General features: G+C 48.3%; 5 protein-coding genes across 5 annotated transcripts; 3 read left to right on the top strand and 2 right to left on the bottom strand.

The window, feature by feature from the left end:
* Window positions 1–20: 20 nt before the first annotated feature.
* Window positions 21–2,345, bottom strand: C8R40DRAFT_469081 (WSC domain-containing protein). Its single transcript, XM_046235160.1, has 10 exons — window positions 2,222–2,345; window positions 1,990–2,146; window positions 1,801–1,931; window positions 1,619–1,744; window positions 1,551–1,558; window positions 1,308–1,491; window positions 1,119–1,249; window positions 760–1,052; window positions 522–701; window positions 21–456 (listed from the first exon to the last, which is right to left on the bottom strand). The coding sequence occupies exons 2-10, from the start codon at window positions 2,095–2,097 to the stop codon at window positions 265–267; spliced, it is 1,353 nt and encodes a 450-aa protein (XP_046091239.1). The 5' UTR covers window positions 2,098–2,146; window positions 2,222–2,345; the 3' UTR covers window positions 21–264.
* A 660-nt stretch (window positions 2,346–3,005) lies between these two features.
* Window positions 3,006–4,276, top strand: C8R40DRAFT_1035396 (mitochondrial carrier protein; the record flags this gene model as incomplete). Its single annotated transcript, XM_046223499.1, has 7 exons — window positions 3,006–3,072; window positions 3,135–3,205; window positions 3,255–3,499; window positions 3,578–3,599; window positions 3,664–3,819; window positions 3,884–4,138; window positions 4,196–4,276. 7 exons carry the CDS (start codon window positions 3,006–3,008, stop codon window positions 4,274–4,276), a joined length of 897 nt encoding a protein of 298 aa, XP_046091238.1.
* Window positions 4,277–4,815: 539 nt separating this feature from the next.
* C8R40DRAFT_1034695 (uncharacterized protein) lies at window positions 4,816–5,198 on the bottom strand (the record flags this gene model as incomplete). Its single annotated transcript, XM_046223447.1, has 2 exons — window positions 4,816–4,963; window positions 5,032–5,198. The coding sequence occupies 2 exons, from the start codon at window positions 5,196–5,198 to the stop codon at window positions 4,816–4,818; spliced, it is 315 nt and encodes a 104-aa protein (XP_046091237.1).
* Window positions 5,199–5,611: 413 nt separating this feature from the next.
* C8R40DRAFT_1066244 (uncharacterized protein) lies at window positions 5,612–6,158 on the top strand (the record flags this gene model as incomplete). The annotated part of the gene is made up of 2 exons (XM_046225752.1): window positions 5,612–5,677; window positions 5,736–6,158. The coding sequence occupies 2 exons, from the start codon at window positions 5,612–5,614 to the stop codon at window positions 6,156–6,158; spliced, it is 489 nt and encodes a 162-aa protein (XP_046091236.1).
* A 575-nt stretch (window positions 6,159–6,733) lies between these two features.
* On the top strand, window positions 6,734–7,247 carry C8R40DRAFT_1066243 (uncharacterized protein; the record flags this gene model as incomplete). Its single annotated transcript, XM_046225751.1, has 2 exons — window positions 6,734–6,805; window positions 6,879–7,247. The coding sequence occupies 2 exons, from the start codon at window positions 6,734–6,736 to the stop codon at window positions 7,245–7,247; spliced, it is 441 nt and encodes a 146-aa protein (XP_046091235.1).
* Between the last annotated feature and the right edge of the window lie 9,675 nt (window positions 7,248–16,922).

The following is a 16,922-nucleotide window of genomic DNA, read 5'->3' as shown; positions in this document are numbered from 1 at the left end:
GTCAGTCGAGCTTACTGACTTGGACATGGCTTCATTATTCAAATCTGCGGCCCTCGCAATCCATATGAATCTTGGCTGTCCATGAAGAGCCCACGTCCATTGTCCGGTTTTTAGAACAAGGCATAACTTTTGCTTATATATGAATGGAAACCGAAGAAATGGCAGCGGGAACAAAAAATCTAGGATAGCATAGGATAGCATAGGAAGGCACAGCAGGCTATTACATACACATGGGTATCATCAGTCATACTACAAGTTCAAGTATCAGTCGCTCCCTATTATTTCAATAGTAATTGGAATGCAGTCATCCAAAACATAATGCAGATGATTTGACACAGGCTCAAAGACCACGTCCAATCGCCCATTAGCATTCACAGACGTATTCGTGCAAAGTGCGAAAGCGTCCGATATGTCTCCAAATGCAAGAAGGGGTAGACTGTTGTTTGAGGTGGAGTCCTGCATGAGAGACAGTTGTTATTGGAGGGCCCGAAGGAAAGAGGAACAAGGACGAAGAATCTTACCGTTGCACAGTAGGATTGGAATCCAGGGAACGCAGGATCAGAAGCAACAAAATTTGGTGACTCTCCAGGTCCTGGGGCACTCGATACCATCAACTGCCCAGGGTTCGATAGTGAGTGAGGCAAAAAGATGGAATTTTGGAGCGAGTATGTAGGCCAATCCGAGCAACAAAGTTCACAAGCCTTCGCAGAAGCAATCAGAGAAGGGGTCAATCACAAGAAGAATATTCCAGTTACTCACCGAAAGAATCGCCCACGTCACACTCGGAACCATCTCCACCAACACGATCTTCAATGGCACCTCGCCGGACGATCCATCCTCTGGAGGGTTCTTGAAGTTGGCGAGTAAGGTGAAGTTGGAGATATTCTCCGATGCGCATGTTGTTGGTGGTGGTGGTGTTCCCGACGCAGTGAACTGGTAAACTGCAAGTCTATTGGCGGCCCCGCAGTACTCTGAATGATCAGAGGTGCAGACGGCACGACAGTCGTCGTCACCGACGTGGATACTAGTGTTACCCAGCGTACTGCCGCACCCTAACTCATATGTATGCGTGTTAGTAACAGCAAAGCAAAAATGGGTTTGACAAATGAGACACGAACAACATTCCTGGCCATTTTCGAGGCCCGCAAAGACGAAATTCTCTGTTTGACACGCAGCGGTGCAAGATGCGGCTGTAACTCCGGCTGGAACGTCGAGTCCGACATCCAAATCACGCATCGCAACGCTATCCCTGTAGAATTTGCATCTAGTAAGTATGGATCTTGATATGGAGCAGCCGTTGAACGCACGTAAAGCACCCCTCGTAAGACCATTGCCCTACGTCCTGGACGATCACAGGTGCCGGTTGACCATTCGTGTAGATGAGAATATTATCTGATCCTCCGCATAACTCAGACGAATTCCCAGAGCAGGAAAAGTCACAGGCTGTCAGGTTAGAGGGTACGCTGGGTATCTGGATCGTGGAATCGCAGTCTGAAGGGGAAAAGGATTCGCGATCACCAGTAGATGTTTAGAGGTAGAGCAATGCGTACAACATTCTCTGCAAAATTCAAAGATCAAGATCAAGGTCTGCAATGGATTGGGATTGCGTAATACTCACTGAGCGAACTCGACTCCGGCGAAAATATAGTCGACAGAATTACAGAACGCGACACAAGTCTCGAGTGTCAGGTTATCACTGGCCGGAAGCGAGGCCGCAGAAAGTGTTCGAGCGGTCGATATATCACTATAGAAAGAAGCTGATTATGGATATCCTCTGAGACACCGCACCGTGGCACTCACGTAAAACAACCGACTAATGACCAATCTCCAATTTTGTTTACTGGGGTTGGAGATGACTGACGGATAACAAGCGCGCTAGCATCCAGATCTTCGAGATTCTCCGACATAGATGTTGGTACGAGGTTAATGAGCTACGAGAAATCTGCGTAAGACAGAGAAACAATCGATGAGATTGTTGCATGAAAATACCGTAGAAATGAAAGTGAGGACGATTTTGAGGTTGTGAAGTTTCATTTTTGAGTGAACGACTTCAGTTTTAGAGCAAAGACGGGGCGACCATAGCAGAGCATCGAGCATTTTTTATACTGACCATATTGGGTCCGAGTAAGGATGCAAACTTGTACTCCTGCGAAAGGCACGCGTCAGTCAAAGGTACACTAGAAAAGACATTTAATTCTGAAGGTTCGGGATACGCATGTACCTTCTTATATACAGCATCTCTTGAGTGGTCATAGGTACCGATATGCTCCGAGGAACTATTCAACCCATGTTGGATAGCAAAATTCGACGCTGATTCGATGACTGGAGGTTGAGAGCTGTCACCTTTTGAAGTTGGTTCCTAAATCAGAATTTTGAGTTGTATTGTATCTCGTTTTATAAATCCTCGTACCTTTACTCATTGTAACAGACACGTATAACTTGACAAAATCAACCCTCATTGGCTCCAGAAGGAAGCAACTGAACGGCGAAATGATGGCGAATGTTGGACATGACAGATTGACCCTCGACGCGTAAGCTTAGTTAGGTTCATCGGTGGTGCCTTGCTAAGCTTAGTAGGCTTTGAGCTTGTGAGCTTCATATGGGGTGAAGATAAATAAAGGATATGAGAAGAAACACCCTCGAAGAAAGAAAGAATCTTACGGACTCGGAGACGTTGCGAGCCTCGACTCAAGGCTCTCAATTGCAGCCAACGCTCTGGCGCAAAGTGCGTTCCTGGCAGAGATACGACTAAGGCAGGCAGGGGAACGAAAATAGGGCAGATAGAGAGAGAGAGAGAGAGATTTGCGAAAGCTAGAATTATCTTATCAATTGACATCATATCTTATCTGATGTCTAAGTCTCGGGCCGCTGTCACCGCAGTTTTATCAATGTGGAAAAATTTTAGCTCGTTACTCTCCGGACGCGGTGTCGCAGGCCATAGCTATACCCAATAGCATTCCAGACGTTCCATCTACACCTTTACACTTCTCTCTCATACCACTACCATGTCCCCACCAACAGGCAAAGGCAAAGATTCTGGTACTGCCCGTGTTCTTGGGTCTGGTACTTCTGGTTGGTCGCGGTACAACTCAGTCCATGTTCGTATTCTCTCTGACCTTTGAGACTACGTCTAGGTATCGCTGAGCTGTTAATTTTTCACCCTGTTGACACCGTCGCCAAGAGGCTGATGAGTAACAAGGCCAAGGTGAAGCCTTAGTAAAACGGCAGCTATTCATGCTGACACTCCATTCAAGGTGTCTCTAGCAACGCTGAATCCTATCCTCTTCCGGGACTTCGCAACGGCATCTGTTGGAAAGAAATTCTTCTCATTATTTCCTGGTCTCGGATACGCCGCAGGATACAAGGTCGCCCAACGTGTATACAAATTTGGCGGTCAGCCATACTTCAACGACTTGATCAACCAACACTTCAGGGACCAGTTCACGGGTGCTTTTGGGGAGCGAAAAGGGAAGCTCATGATGCAGGCTGCAGCTGGAAGGTATGTGTATTGTCATGCACGTTTGGGCCCTAAATCTATCTTCAATACTCATTGGCGTAATTCCCTCTCATACCGTAGTTTGACCGGTATTGGTGAAGTTGTGCGTGTCTTTCGCGCCTTTGTCAGGTGAATCTTTATCTTGCTCTGCCTTGGGCAATTGATAGGTCCTATTGCCTCTGGACGTCCTCAAAATCAAGCGTCAAGTAAACCCGGAAGCTTTCCGAGGCCGAGGTATCATCCGGATCATTGCTGAAGAAAAGTCAGCTCTATATCGCGGTTGGGGATGGACAATGGCACGGAACGCTCCAGGAAGTTTTGCAGTACGTCGTCCGATCCATTTGTTTCCACATCTCGTTAACCACATCAAAATGTTCCCTCCGTCAGCTTTTCGGTGCATCCGCTGCAACAAAAGATTATGTTCTAGGAGTAACGGATTACTCGAAAGCGACCTGGACACAGAACTTCATCGCCTCTATCGCTGGTGCTGTCGCTTCCATAACTGTCGCTGCACCTTTAGATACTGTCAAGACGCGTATCCAGAACGCCAACTTTGAAAACAAAGTCAATGGTGCTGTAGTTATCAAGGATCTGATCAAGAACGAGGGCGTCACCGCATTCTTTAAGGGGTTAACTCCCAAGGTATGATAATAGTTTTTGGTGATCATTGTGACGTGCGCTCATCTCGCTTCTTCCTAGATCATTGTCGTCGGACCCAAGCTTGTATTTAGTTACACCCTGGCTCAGTCCTTGATCCCTCTCTTTGGTCGCTACGTATAAACCGCACGACTATGGCTTCATTCTTCGTTGGTTACAAAAGAGGTCAACGTACTTCCACTCGTTTTACCTCTACGTACGATCCTATCCGCCGCTATTGTGGCCCTTTTGTCATGATTCATGACATGACCCTGATGTGATCATGAACTTCCACCGCCCTCTCCAACCGCTTCCGTGACCCCGTCGATGTTATACAAGCACAAAAGTATTGGAACTTCCGTTGATATTTACTTACACATCTATTTTAGACGACTCTCTGTGCTCATGATTTACCTATATACTTTACTTTAGAATTATTATTATATTGGTTAGATACCATACTTATACGGGTGTATTTCCTGGGTTCATGAAGAAGTCTCCCCTGCTCATCCTTTCATAGAGAACCGAACCATCAACTTTTCCAGTGCCCAATCCTCGGCTTCAACGGTCAACTTCGAAGAACATATGCATTCATGCATTTCGTGTGGTGTGAATATCATTACTTGTTCATTGAATGGGGTGGGGATAAATGAGGACAAAACATGCCCATAGATAGACCGTAACTAGCGCTTCTTATCCTGCTTGTCCAGAAAATCCTTAGCCTCATTTATCTTGCTTGCAATATACGGCGAGCCACCTCTGTCGGGATGATTGGCAAGCATTATTTGTCGGTGTGCATCTTTGAGCTGAGAGCGTAATTTTGGCCCCTCTCTGTGGTGCATGGAAATTAGTCGCCAAGGGAATATATCACTCGGATATGTCACAACAAATCCACTCACTTCAAACCCAACACTGAAAGCGCTTCCGTCCTATCCATCTTGGCTTTGAATCCACCTTTGGCCCATTGCTCTGCGGCGCCTTTACCACCTCTACGAAGAAGAATTCGAGCAGCTAGTAAAGCTGCAACAGCTCCACCCCCTACAATCAGTGCAGTGTCCGAGTCCATGGGAGAAAGCAATGAAGAGCGTGAGAATTGACCACGGCAGATCAGCACAAAAAACGCAGCGGCATGTATACTACAGTACATATGTGACAGGTTCAAACGCGTTCCATGCGTTCTTGAGCTCAATCCAACAATGCATGCTATCATGTTATCCTAGGTTATCCCTGGGTTATCCAGGATCGTCTGTTTTTCTCCGGCTGCGAAAAGTCAGGGTCGAGAAAAAGACCTGTGCTCCATTCTATCTGCGCGTAAAATCTAAGAGCTTTAAAAGATGAGCCGCAGGAGGTAAATTTTCCGGAACCTGCTGGCCAGTTTCCTTCACTTCGTCTTCAACGTTCAACGCTTTCTCAGTGAGAATTCTCCGTGTTCGCCTCTCCTCACCATTTTTACAATCCCCAACCACAATTCGATAGAAGATGCGCTCCAGTCTTGCATACCTTCTCATTGGGCTCCTCGCTGTTGTGCGCGCGGCACCCTTCGATGTGAGTCCTCGATATCACCAGACGTGGTCATTGACAAACTTTTGATATCACAAAATAGCTCACTACCAGCGATGTGAGCTTTGAGACCCGTGGAGATCTTTCGACGGAGGTGCAGGAGGAGTTACACCCCGGCTCTCACAATGGTCCTGCGTACTCGCAAATCCATATCATGTTCGATTGGTCAAAACAACATGGTCCAGAAACCAAATCAGTACCACAAGGAGTAGCAGACCGCTTGAAAGATTACTTCCGCACGATGAAACCTCCCCTTCCTGCCGTCGAGTACACACTCACATTTGATCACGGTGCCAAAGTTTGGTCCTATGACAACGATTTTGAAGCATTCGATTTCTACTGGTGGGCCGAAGGCCACACGTTTAAGTGGACTCGGGCTCACCTTCCCGAACAAAAGAGAATTGGGAGCAAATTGGAAGATCAGGTTGAGGGCGGCGAGAAGTCCATCAGTTTTCGGAATCCTTAGTCTGACGTGCGTAGTCAAATTGCATTGATGAGATGTTCAAATAGTATTTCGCTACGTTTGTGCGTAGACTGCTACGCTCAGCTGGACCTTGAAACTTGAAGGGCTTCTTGGGTGGGTACCGGTCTAAAGCAAGCCGAACGCAACACGTAAAGGGAAGATAGGTTTTATGTGTAATAATCGGCCCAACCTACAACCCTAGAAATTAAGGGATAGATAGGGATGATAGGGGATGATATGTGATGAAGCGTCCGCGTCGGGTCCCAGCGGGTCCTGGTCTGTCCCGGCGCTGGGTCGGGGTAGGTCGGGGTCGATCAACTCTTGCGTCGGAACCAATTTGAACGATAATATCCTTTTCCGATGCCAGCGTCGCTGTTTCATAGCCTTCGTTGCTTCATGGATCGGGCCCTCCTAAGCGAAGGCCTGAGCATAGGTATAAAATCGTGGTCGGAGAGCAAGTTGCCCCCCAGAAACTGCTGGCCAGTGTTCACTCTAAATCTACGCTCTAACCAAAAAATATCTTCATCGTTGGCTTCTAAGGCTTTATTCTTTCATCCTCATCCTTCCCTGTATCCACCATGCACTTTTTCTCCCTGTGTCTAAGCCTCATTGTGGGCCTTTTCGTCATTGTGCAGGCAGCTCCTCTCGATGTGGGTCTCTCTCATCCTTTCAGTCATGTATTAGCCAAACCTTTAACATCCCTTGGATATCGTCTTAACCCAGGTGTCTAAGAGGAGTTTCGAGTTGAATGTGCGAAGCTCTACAGCAGCATCAAATACTAATGTCCCGAGCGGTGAAACAAACCACCCGCAGGATCCTCGTCACCGTATATTGGTCTATGTTCATTTCAGTTGGCCTATTGATCGTTACCACGAGGGAGTTAGTGTACCTGCGCAGGTTTCACATCGCTTGGCCAATTACTTCCACAGCGTCGCGAACTTTCCTGAAATCATCGATGACCCCGAACAGCAAATCGTGTTCCCTAGTGGCTCCATCTGGAACCTGGCTAGTACTGAAGCCGCATTCAGTTTCTCGTGGGGGATGCGCCCTGATGGAGTTGTACACGTTGGTCATCTTGGAAGAGGGGAGTGAAGCTATCGCTGGGGGAGCAGTCACAGGTGACGGACCAACACCTCCCAGCCGGGGTGTGTGTTCCTTATTGCTGTTTTCACAAAAGTTGGCGCCTCGGTCACACGCTTTACTTTTTTGCTTCAAAATGAACCCAAACAAAAACATTGATATCTCACTCATTTCTCTACCAATTACTGTAAAATTTAGTGTGTTGACAATCTGTAGTATACCTTCAGAACGCCCCATAGTTATTCTTTCAAGAATACAAAATTTTACAAATCTCAGCTATAAAATGGTGCTAAACAAAAACACAAATATCTTGCTCGTTTCTCCACCAATTACTGTAATTTTTCGTGCATTGACAAGCTGTAAGGTATCCTCAGAATGCCCCATTGTTGTAGTATGCAGTAGAGCAAAATCAATTTGAAGCTATTTGTTGCTGCTTGTCCAATCCTTTGTGCTGCGCTGCCTTCTTGACATTACACCCCATCTCATTGCAGGTATGGCTCACGGAAAGCCTCTATCTGAAGACCTTTGCCACACAATCATCAACCTTGGTTGCAATTGTGTGTCTCTTGATGAGATTGTCACAAAATCGAGCCCATAACACAGATATTGTAAATAATACACTGGCACTGCCAGTTTTTAAGGTTTTTTGATTTCACTGGCTATAGTCAGTGGTTATATTGTAAATAATCACTGGGTGACTTCCCGCTGCAATTATTCTGCAGTTAACCTGCAGTTAACTATTAACGGTATTTGATGCGACGTACGGACTGTTGATGGGACCCTCGCTTACACCAAAAACCAGTTTACAACAGGGTAGGGAGGCCGTTATAAGTTGGTTTTGATGCAGTTTTTGCGAAGCCGCTGTCCGGCCATCTTCGCTTAGGTTCGCTTATATTGGTGGCACAAATTAATTGTCTGGTGTCCTGCAAATAATTCCTACGGGAAGTCATCCACTGACAGGGTCATTGGACACAAGATACGTCCATATTCGGAACAGTATTACATGATGTGTCCCGATTTAGAAGAATATTACGAGATAATGGCAATCAATAATGTCAAAAAGAATGAACAACCCCAGCAGGAATTGAACCCAAGAACTCTAGGTAGAGAGGACAATGACAATGCTAATGCTGGAACCACTTGCACCATATGCACACAAGAAACCTGCCTCATTATTGGTAATTATCCTACTCTGTGCATCAAATATCAGGCCTGCACTCCGCTCCCCTCCCCTCCCTCGCTACGCTCAGGGGGTCCCCCGAACCGGGGAGTCGTTGGCAGGCACTCTAAAGCTTCATTTGATGCTTTAAATATCTGCAAGCGCCTGCGGCGCACCTAACCCCTAACGAAGTGTGCTGATTGTGTGGCAATGTTCAGACCCACTCCGTTATGTTGGGGCTAGCTATGCTAGCCCCAACCGGAGCGCGCCTGTAAGACCTGGGTCAGAATAGGTCTTAGGGTAGGGTTTGGTATATGAAGGTTTATGTTGTAGCATGCTAGGAGCAGGCTGGAGCTCGAAGGGAGCTACGGGAACCGCGACCAAGGACAGGAATGACCTAGTAGTGGCTGGGGCGAAGAGATGGTGACCCTTGAGGGGGTTCTTAGGAGGTCCAGGGAGGTCCCTAAGGCGTAGGGGGAGGTTAGGTAGAAGTGTGGAACCTTGTAATATCGCGTAGTAGGAGTTGTACTCGCTAGAACGTCAATATAGGGTTCGAATAGGTCGTAGATGGAAATGGGTCTCGAGGTGGTAAGCTCCCGAGAAGGTATACGCCCGGGAAGGTAGGTTCCCGGGGACTGGGCTTGAGGAAGGACGTCCTCGAGTGTTGGAGGTGGTAACGGAGAAGCGATATGTAGTTTGACGTGAGGGGTAGCTTCGACGTTACTTAGATCGAGGTCCCGAAGCTTACGAAGTGGCTAGGGAGCTCTGGGAGGTCTGGGGAAGGGTAGCTCACCAAAGTGTTTAGGCATTGGGGAGCTTTAGTAATGTTCGAGGGAGCTCAGAGACTCACTCGGATGGCTTAGACTTGAAGTAAAAGCATATATTTGATCGTACAGACAATCAGAGAGACAGTAGACGAGAGTAAAGAGAAACAGAGGTAGAGAAACAGAGGGTAAAGAGAAATCCGTATGGTTAGCAGGTATAAAGGGACAGGGACTGGACTTATGCAAAAGGGTGTGTGTTCAAAATATACCAAGCTGCTGCTTGGGGACCTTGCGGAGCTACTTAAATAGGTACAGGAAGTGAACAAGGGAACATCAGAACCTAGGGAGCATGAGGCAGATAATCGAGAGAGGCAGGTGATCGAGATTGGTACTTAATGGGGCTGGTGTTGGAGGGTTTCGTACGCGTGTCGGGATGATTGTCCGGACGTTTTCAGGGGGTGGTGGTACTGTCTTGGGGAGGTGCGTACTGCCTCAGGGATGTCTTGGGGAGGTGCAAAGAGAGTCGGGAATGTGAGAACGTGTGGGCTGATGCTGGGGTTGGTCTGGTTGCGGTCAGGGCATGACAGCGCCTTCACATTGCAGTGTGTTAGTTACTGTAGTCTCACAGTCGTTGCCACTAAAATTTGATTTTACAACCACTTACTATAGCCAGTGAAATCAAAAAACCTAAAAAACTGGTATTGCCAGTTGATTATCAATTATATCTACATTACAAGGTGTGTGTATAGATGCAATACTAACGGAAGAACCAGCTCATTCATGGGTTACTTGCACACACACCGGACATGTACCTTGGTGAATTGCAGTAACAGTTAGAGGAGCAACAAGGTACACAGGTTAGCATTATGACAATATGGAGGGGTAAACTGGATATATGCTCAAGAAGGTACAATATCTTGTCCTTGACTGTGTTAAGATCATGTACACTGGAAAGCTGTGCCAAGGGCCATTCAGTGTCTAAGGGTGGAAGGTCGAGTGGGACAGTAGTGAAGTTATTAACAACACCACTGTTATGCTGCTAGTCTCTGGAGATTGAGAGTAGAGAAGAGACAGCCAGGAGCAAACCAAAGAACATATAAGTCCTGAGGTCAGAGTAGGGAGTACTCAAGGGAAGGATCCTGAAAACTTCAGAGGAAGAGAGAGTGATGATCTAAGGTGATCTAAGATGATAATCAAACTGAGGAACTATAGTACAATACAGCAATGTTCGGATGCGCCTGAGTCAAGGAATGTTCATATGATGGGTATAGGTGTTGAGTATAGGGATGTATCTGTATTGCCTTGGCATGCAATACAGTTCTTGTCTATGGTTACATTGCTAAGTAGGTCTGTATCTACACCCTCACCCGGTTTCTCCTGCTAACCCCTCTTCCCTAGAATGCGATAGTCCTGTCTAGTTGCGGGGTCAGCTGTGGGATCGGGTTGTTGGGCAGATTTAGACCTACTTGGCATATCTCTTGCCTTTACTGACATCATGTATGTTGCCATGGGTGATGCAATTTCAGTGTCTTCTGTGCTCAACATGTTCGCGCTTATCTTTGGCTTGTTTGTTTGGCCTTGCTTTGGCCATTATCCTTCCATACCTCCCCCCTTTGCCCAGCACTTTCAAGCAATATGGCCTGGTTTGCTACAGTTGTGGCAAATGGTGGTTTTGTTACTCCTCCAGTTCTGGTTGCCTTGGTTTGGGTTTGGGATGAGGGAGTGTGATGCTATCAGAGCCTTCACTCGCTTTGTGTCTCACTCTGCCTCCCTCCACTCCTCCTCCTTTTTGTACCAGAGGGTATGGAGATAGGTAAACGCATCTGCGCTTGAGGTCCCTGGCATGCTGCGTACATCTTGCCTCCACTCGGGGGGCATCAATGATATAACAATACAATGGAACTGTGCATCCGTAGAAACTCCCCCCAGGTCATAGACCTTCTTGAGGAGGTTCCACATTCATTTTTCATGGTCCTCCATAGTGTCTTCAGATGGGCCGTACTTTTCTTGTCATAGGCTGGTGTCCGCAAGATGTATTCGCTGCTCATCTCTTTTCTCAAATTGTTTGATCAGTGCTGCCCAGATGTCCAATGCCCATTTGGTTTCATCTATTCCTAGACTGACTGGGTCTATTACGTTTGATACAATGGCTTCAGCAACAAGCCTGTTGCGAACTTCCCACTCCTCAAGGCATGGTGTTGGACTGAATAGAGGTGTGGGGATGTTAAGATCATGTACACCGTGTAACCGTGCCAGAGCCACAGGGTGTCTAAGTGCGGAAGACGAGTGGGACAGTAGTGAAGTTATTAACAACACCGCCGTTACGCCGTTAGTCCCCGGAGATCGAGAGTAGAGAAGGGAGGAACTGAGAAGCAGCCAAGTCGGAGCGGCGGTATCGCCGGTGACGAGGAGCGGGCCAAAGAACTTATAAGTCCAAAGGCTGTAGAGAGAGTACTTCAAGGCGTTGAGCCTGAAGACTTAGAGAGGAGCTAAGTTGAGAAGGGAGATCTAAGTTGATCTAAGTTGATAATTAAACTGAGGAACTACAGTAGCGTACAGGCAGTATTTATATCTACGGAACGGCGCAGCGGTGCGGAGCGCCAGACTAACTACTAGGAGCTATACGAGTAGTACCTGCAGGGTAAAGTAAAAGACAATAAGGAGAGACTAGAACGAAAGGGTAAAAGACAATAGTGAGAGACTAGAACGAAAGGGTATGTGTAGCGAGAAAGAACAATAAGAGTCAGACTACAATAAGAGCAGATCTTTGGAATACCGAGCGGCGGAATGGAGGCCCGCGGCATGGACTTGACAGTATCCCCCTCTTAGGCTTGAGCCCTCGAAAGCCATTAATACCGGGAGTTGGTTAGTCACCAAAGAAAATTTTTAAAAGCCGTCAGCATCGGGAATTTGGCCCATCAGTCAGCAGGAAAATTTTCAAAAGCCGTTAGTACCGGGAATTGGCGTTAGTCATCAGTGAAAATTTTCGGTTCACCGTACACCAAGTACAATTCGGAGGAAAATTTTCGCTGGTCCGTGCGCAGTTTTTTGTCCTATAAAAGGCCCAGAATTTCGCCGATAAGACCCAAGTCCCCAAAACTTCTAAGTCCAACAATGTCCGCTAGCCTCACCACTACTACCACCACTTCTGCTACTGCCGGCCCTTCGCGGTCGCGCCCCGTACCACCGCCACCACCACCAGCATCCGACTCCGCCGCTCAAGAGGAGGAAGACCTCGAAGACGAAGACGAGGACGACATCATCAGGAAGGCGCAGGCAAGAGTGGAGCGGGTAAGAGCGAGGAAGGCGGCGGAGGCCGCAAGAAAAAAGGCGGAGGAAGAGGCTGCAAGGGCGGCAGCGGAGAAAAAGAGGAAGGCGCAAGAGGCGCAGGAGCGGGCCAAGCGGGCTCGTCAACAAGAGGAGGAGGTGGTCGAGCGGAGGAGACTGTTGGCCGCTGCGGCGACCGCTAGGAGTCAACGGGGGACCTCTCCCAGCGAGGTGTCGGCTTCTCCGCGGCGGCCCGTGGTGGAGATTCGGAGAACAAAGAGTAAGGGTAAGGGAAAGGCAAGGGCAGAGGTATGTGCTTCCACCTTCAATTTCGCTAGTACTAACTTGAGAATTCTTCAGGCGGTCGGCGGGGACCCCGATGATGGTGATGAGGGCGACGACGACGACGACGACGACAAGGAGCCCTGCGAACGATGCAGGGCTAAGAAGATCTCTTGCCAGATGCAGGCTGGCAAGAGAAGTTCAGTAATATGTAAACCCTGCCACGACGCGAAGGTCCGGTGTTCGTACTCCGGACGACCACCAACGGTGAAGCGAGAGGGCGGCTCCAACCCGACCGGCGAGCGCCTGGCTGTTTTAGAGAGCCAGGTAGCCCAATTGCTAGCGGACAACCGCCAACTTCGGGACGGACAGGTGAAGGCTAACACCTATCACCGTCACATGAACCGAAAGTTGGACTGGTTGGTAACGGATGCCGCGAGGAGGAGGAGAACACCCCCTGAGCTACCGGAGGCCGGACCGTCGGGATTGCCGAGGAAGCGAAGGAGGGTACTGGACAGCGACGAAGAAGAGGATCGTGAAAGGGAGAAGGAGGTAGAAGAGCAGGGAATGGAGGAAGATGGGGAAGGAGATGAGGAGGAGATGGTAGAGGAGGAACCGGCGCCGGCGAAGGCGCAGTCGGAGAAGGGGAAGGAAAGGGCCGTAGAGTAGTTTAACTACGGACATCGGACTTCGGCCCCTCGGCCATCTTCTTTTATTTCTTGTAGTCTTCTTGCAGCCCTGCCTTGTTGTATATTTTTTTTGCTTTTTTGGACCTTTGTATATAAATAAATGTTAACGCAATTTTGGAGTCGGAGAGCGAATGAGCCGCGAAGCGGCGTAAGAAGTAATTAGTTTTGAAGTATAAGTAGCTAAAGTGTGATAGTAAAATAGTAACTAAGAGACAAAGTAAGCAAATTAAGAAAGGGAGGTAAACACTCAATTTGCTATCATCGTGTTTACCCTCTAAACACACGAAGTAAACTTCGGCGGAGCATGGCGAAAGCGGGGAAGGAATAAAATGATTTTTTTGTGATCAAGGTCCAGGCTTGTGAGGGTATCGGGCGTGGAATGCCGGTACAAGTTCGTCAGCATGTAGTTCATCAGCAGCAACCCAGGAGAACTCATCGTCGGTACCTTCGTAACCGGCCCACCGAATGTAGTAACGTAGAGGACAACGTTTATACCTTCTGTCCAACTTGGAGTCGAGGATTTCGGCAACGTTGTACTCCTCTTCACCATCAACTTCAATTGGAGGTGGAGGAGATTGAGTTCGATTCGGGAAAGGATTCGGCGTAACCGGCTCCAGCTGTGAGACGTGGAAAACCGGGTGAATTCGGCGAAGGTAGTCCGGGAGCTTGAGCTCGTAAGATAAAGTACCAGGTCGACTGATGACCTTGAAAGGACCAAGATATTTTTCAGAGAATTTTTCAGTAGGACGAGTGGAGCGAATATGCTTAGCAAGAACAAATACTTCGGAGCCGATCGGGAACTCCGGATGCGAGATTCTTTTCCTGTCAGCTTGTTCCTTGTAACGAGACTGAGCTAAAAGGATTTCCTCTCGAAGGAAAGCGTGGAGTTCATCGAGGTTGACGACGAAGTCTCTAGCTAGATCAGACTTCATATCGACCTCGGGCCGAACGGTGATGTTTGGGTGGTATCCTTTGTTAGCGAAGAATGGAGTAATACCAGTGGAAGCGTTGGGAGCGTTGTTATAGGCGAACTCGGCGATCGGAAGTAGCGGCGACCAGTCATCTTGTTGGTAGGAACAATAAATCCTGATGTACTGCTCGAGAGTCTGATTGACACGCTCGGTCTGCCCATCGGCTTCTGGATAGTATCCAGAGGTATAGTGAAGTTCCATGGAGAGCGCTTTACCGAGAGCCCGGAAGAACGCCGAAACAAATTCGGAACCACGATCGGAAGTAACATGATTAGGGACACCATGCTTAGAGAAAACGTGAATAACAAAAAGCTCAGCTAGTTGCTTGGAAGTAATGGTGTCGTGAGTTGGAATAAATATAGCTTGTTTGGAAGATCGATCCACAACGACTAGGATAGCTGTATAGCCATTCGACATTGGCAGTTGCTCAATGAAGTCCATGGAGATGGAATCCCATGGGCGGACCGGAACCGGCAGAGGTTTCAACAAGCCGTAAGGCCGGTGACGGCGGGGCTTATTGCGACCACAGATAGTGCAGGAAGTAACGTAGTCACGAACAAAGTCTCTGACCTTAGGCCAGGTGTATTGACGACGTACAGCTTCTAAAGTGCGGTTCTGGCCGAAATGGCCGGAAAGTGGATGATCATGGAAGTAGCGGAGGACTTGAAGGCGAAGATCGCCGTGATTAGGGACATAAATACGGTCGTCAAGGCGTAGTAGCTTGTCACTACCTAAGCTCCAACGTTCATTGGAAGGATCTTTTGCAAGTTCCAAACCAGCAACGGAGCTCGGATCGGCGGGAAGGGCGAGGATGATTGCTTGGTGTAGGGCTTCGATATCCATGATAATCGAGGCTCGTAAAGCCGGGCCTTCCAAGAAGGTAGCTCGAAGGGACGCAGTGAGTTGTTCGTTAGTAAAGATAGGGCGAAAGTTATGAGGGTTCACTTGGGCGTAGCCGATATCCCCCTCTTTAGGGTAGACGTCCCAGCGTCTAGTTATCAAATCAGGTTTCTCGCCGAGTTTCCCCGGTCGGAAGCGAATGACCATATTAAATTGATGTAAAAATTCAGACCATCGGACCTGTCGGCGTGTGAGAACCTTTGTAGTAGAGAAATACTCAAGATTCTTGTGATCGGTGACGACGTCCACCGGATCACCCAAACCTTCCAGATAATGACGCCAAGCTTTAAAGGCCTCGAAGATGGCCAGTAGCTCTTTGTCGTGTGTATCGTAGTTGAGTTCTGCCGCATGAAGCGTTCTGGAAAGGAAGGCTAGAGGATGAATTTCACCGTCAGCATATTGGATGGAAAGAATAGCCGCAATGGCGTAATCGGAAGCGTCGGTTTCCACGATAAGTGGGCGATTCGGCTCCCAATGAGCCAGTATCGGCGCAGAAGTGAAAGCAGTCTTGAGATTTTCGAAGGCCTCTTGACAGCTGCTGTCCCAGATCCAGGAAGCGCCTTTTCGGGTAAGCCGAGTCATCGGCACAACGATATCACTATAATTATAAATAAAACGACGATAGAAGTTTGCAAAACCCAGGAAGGACTGGATGTCCTTAACCTTCCTCGGGACCGGCCACTCTAGAACTGTTTGAACTTTCTCCTTGGACATAGTCAATCCGTCGGGAGAAAGAATATAACCCAAATACTCAACAGTATCCATATTGAATTCGCACTTGTCGGGGTTGGCGTAGAGCCGATGTTTCCGTAACCGCCGAAGAACCTCCTTAACGTGTTCTCGGTGTTCTTCTGGCGTATCAGAGTAGATCAGAATATCGTCAAGATAGACGATGACACAGACATCGAGCATGTCAGAGAAGATGTCATTAACAAACCGCTGGAAAGCCGCAGGGGCGTTCGTAAGGCCGAACGGCATGACCTTCCATTCGTAAGAGCCGTAACGGGTCCGAAAGGTGGTCTTCCATTCATCACCTTCAGCGATTCTGACCAGATGATAAGCGTGAGCGAGATCCAATTTGGTGTATATTTTAGCTCTTTTTGGAGCGTCGAGAAGATCTGATATGAGTGGGAGTGGGTAACGATCCTTTTTGGTGATACGATTGAGTCCACGGAAATCGACGCAAAGGCGAAGTTTGCCGTCTTTCTTCGGGACAAAAAGGACCGGTGCGCCGTGAGGAGAGGATGATGGGGTGATGGCACCAGTAGCCAGCTGTTTGTCAATAAAGTCTTTAAGGGCGACTAGCTCCTTTTCAGACAAAGGATAAATACGGCCGAGAGGCGGCGAAGCGCCTTCTTCCAAGTCAATCTTCAGGTCGTAAGGTCTGTGTTCAGGAAGTGAATCTGCAGCAATCTCGTCGAAGACGTCTGCGAACTCTGCGTACTCTTCTGGGATAGAAGGATGGAGTGGAGGGACAGTAGGAGTGGTGGAAGAGCGGTCGGCGGCGCGGGCCGCGACCTCTGAGTGGATAGCACGAAGTAGAATCGGTTCCATACCAGCGTCCTTGCAAGCCCTGTTAAAGACTGCAGCACTGACGAGTGCAATGTCGACCTCGGGAGCTTCTAGTTGAGCAGCGAATTGAGAGACCGTAGGGT

Source organism: Lentinula edodes (assembly GCF_021015755.1).
Source record: "Lentinula edodes strain Le(Bin) 0899 ss11 chromosome Unknown C8R40scaffold_3, whole genome shotgun sequence".
Lineage (NCBI taxonomy): Eukaryota > Fungi > Basidiomycota > Agaricomycetes > Agaricales > Omphalotaceae > Lentinula > Lentinula edodes.
The sequence above is the reverse complement of the archived record's forward strand: the minus strand, read 5'-3'. Positions and strand labels throughout refer to the sequence as shown.

Excerpts from the sequence above, each read along its gene's own strand:
- C8R40DRAFT_469081 (XM_046235160.1), bottom strand. The coding sequence starts at position 2,097 with ATGCTCGATGCTCTGCTATGGTCGCCCCGTCTTTGCTCTAAAACTGAA. Across the intron at positions 1,053-1,118 it reads CGAAAATGGCCAGGAATGTT|GGTGCGGCAGTACGCTGGGT; the intron begins GTTCGTGTCTCA and ends CATATGAGTTAG. Across the intron at positions 457-521 it reads TCCAATCCTACTGTGCAACG|GACTCCACCTCAAACAACAG; the intron begins GTAAGATTCTTC and ends TCTCTCATGCAG.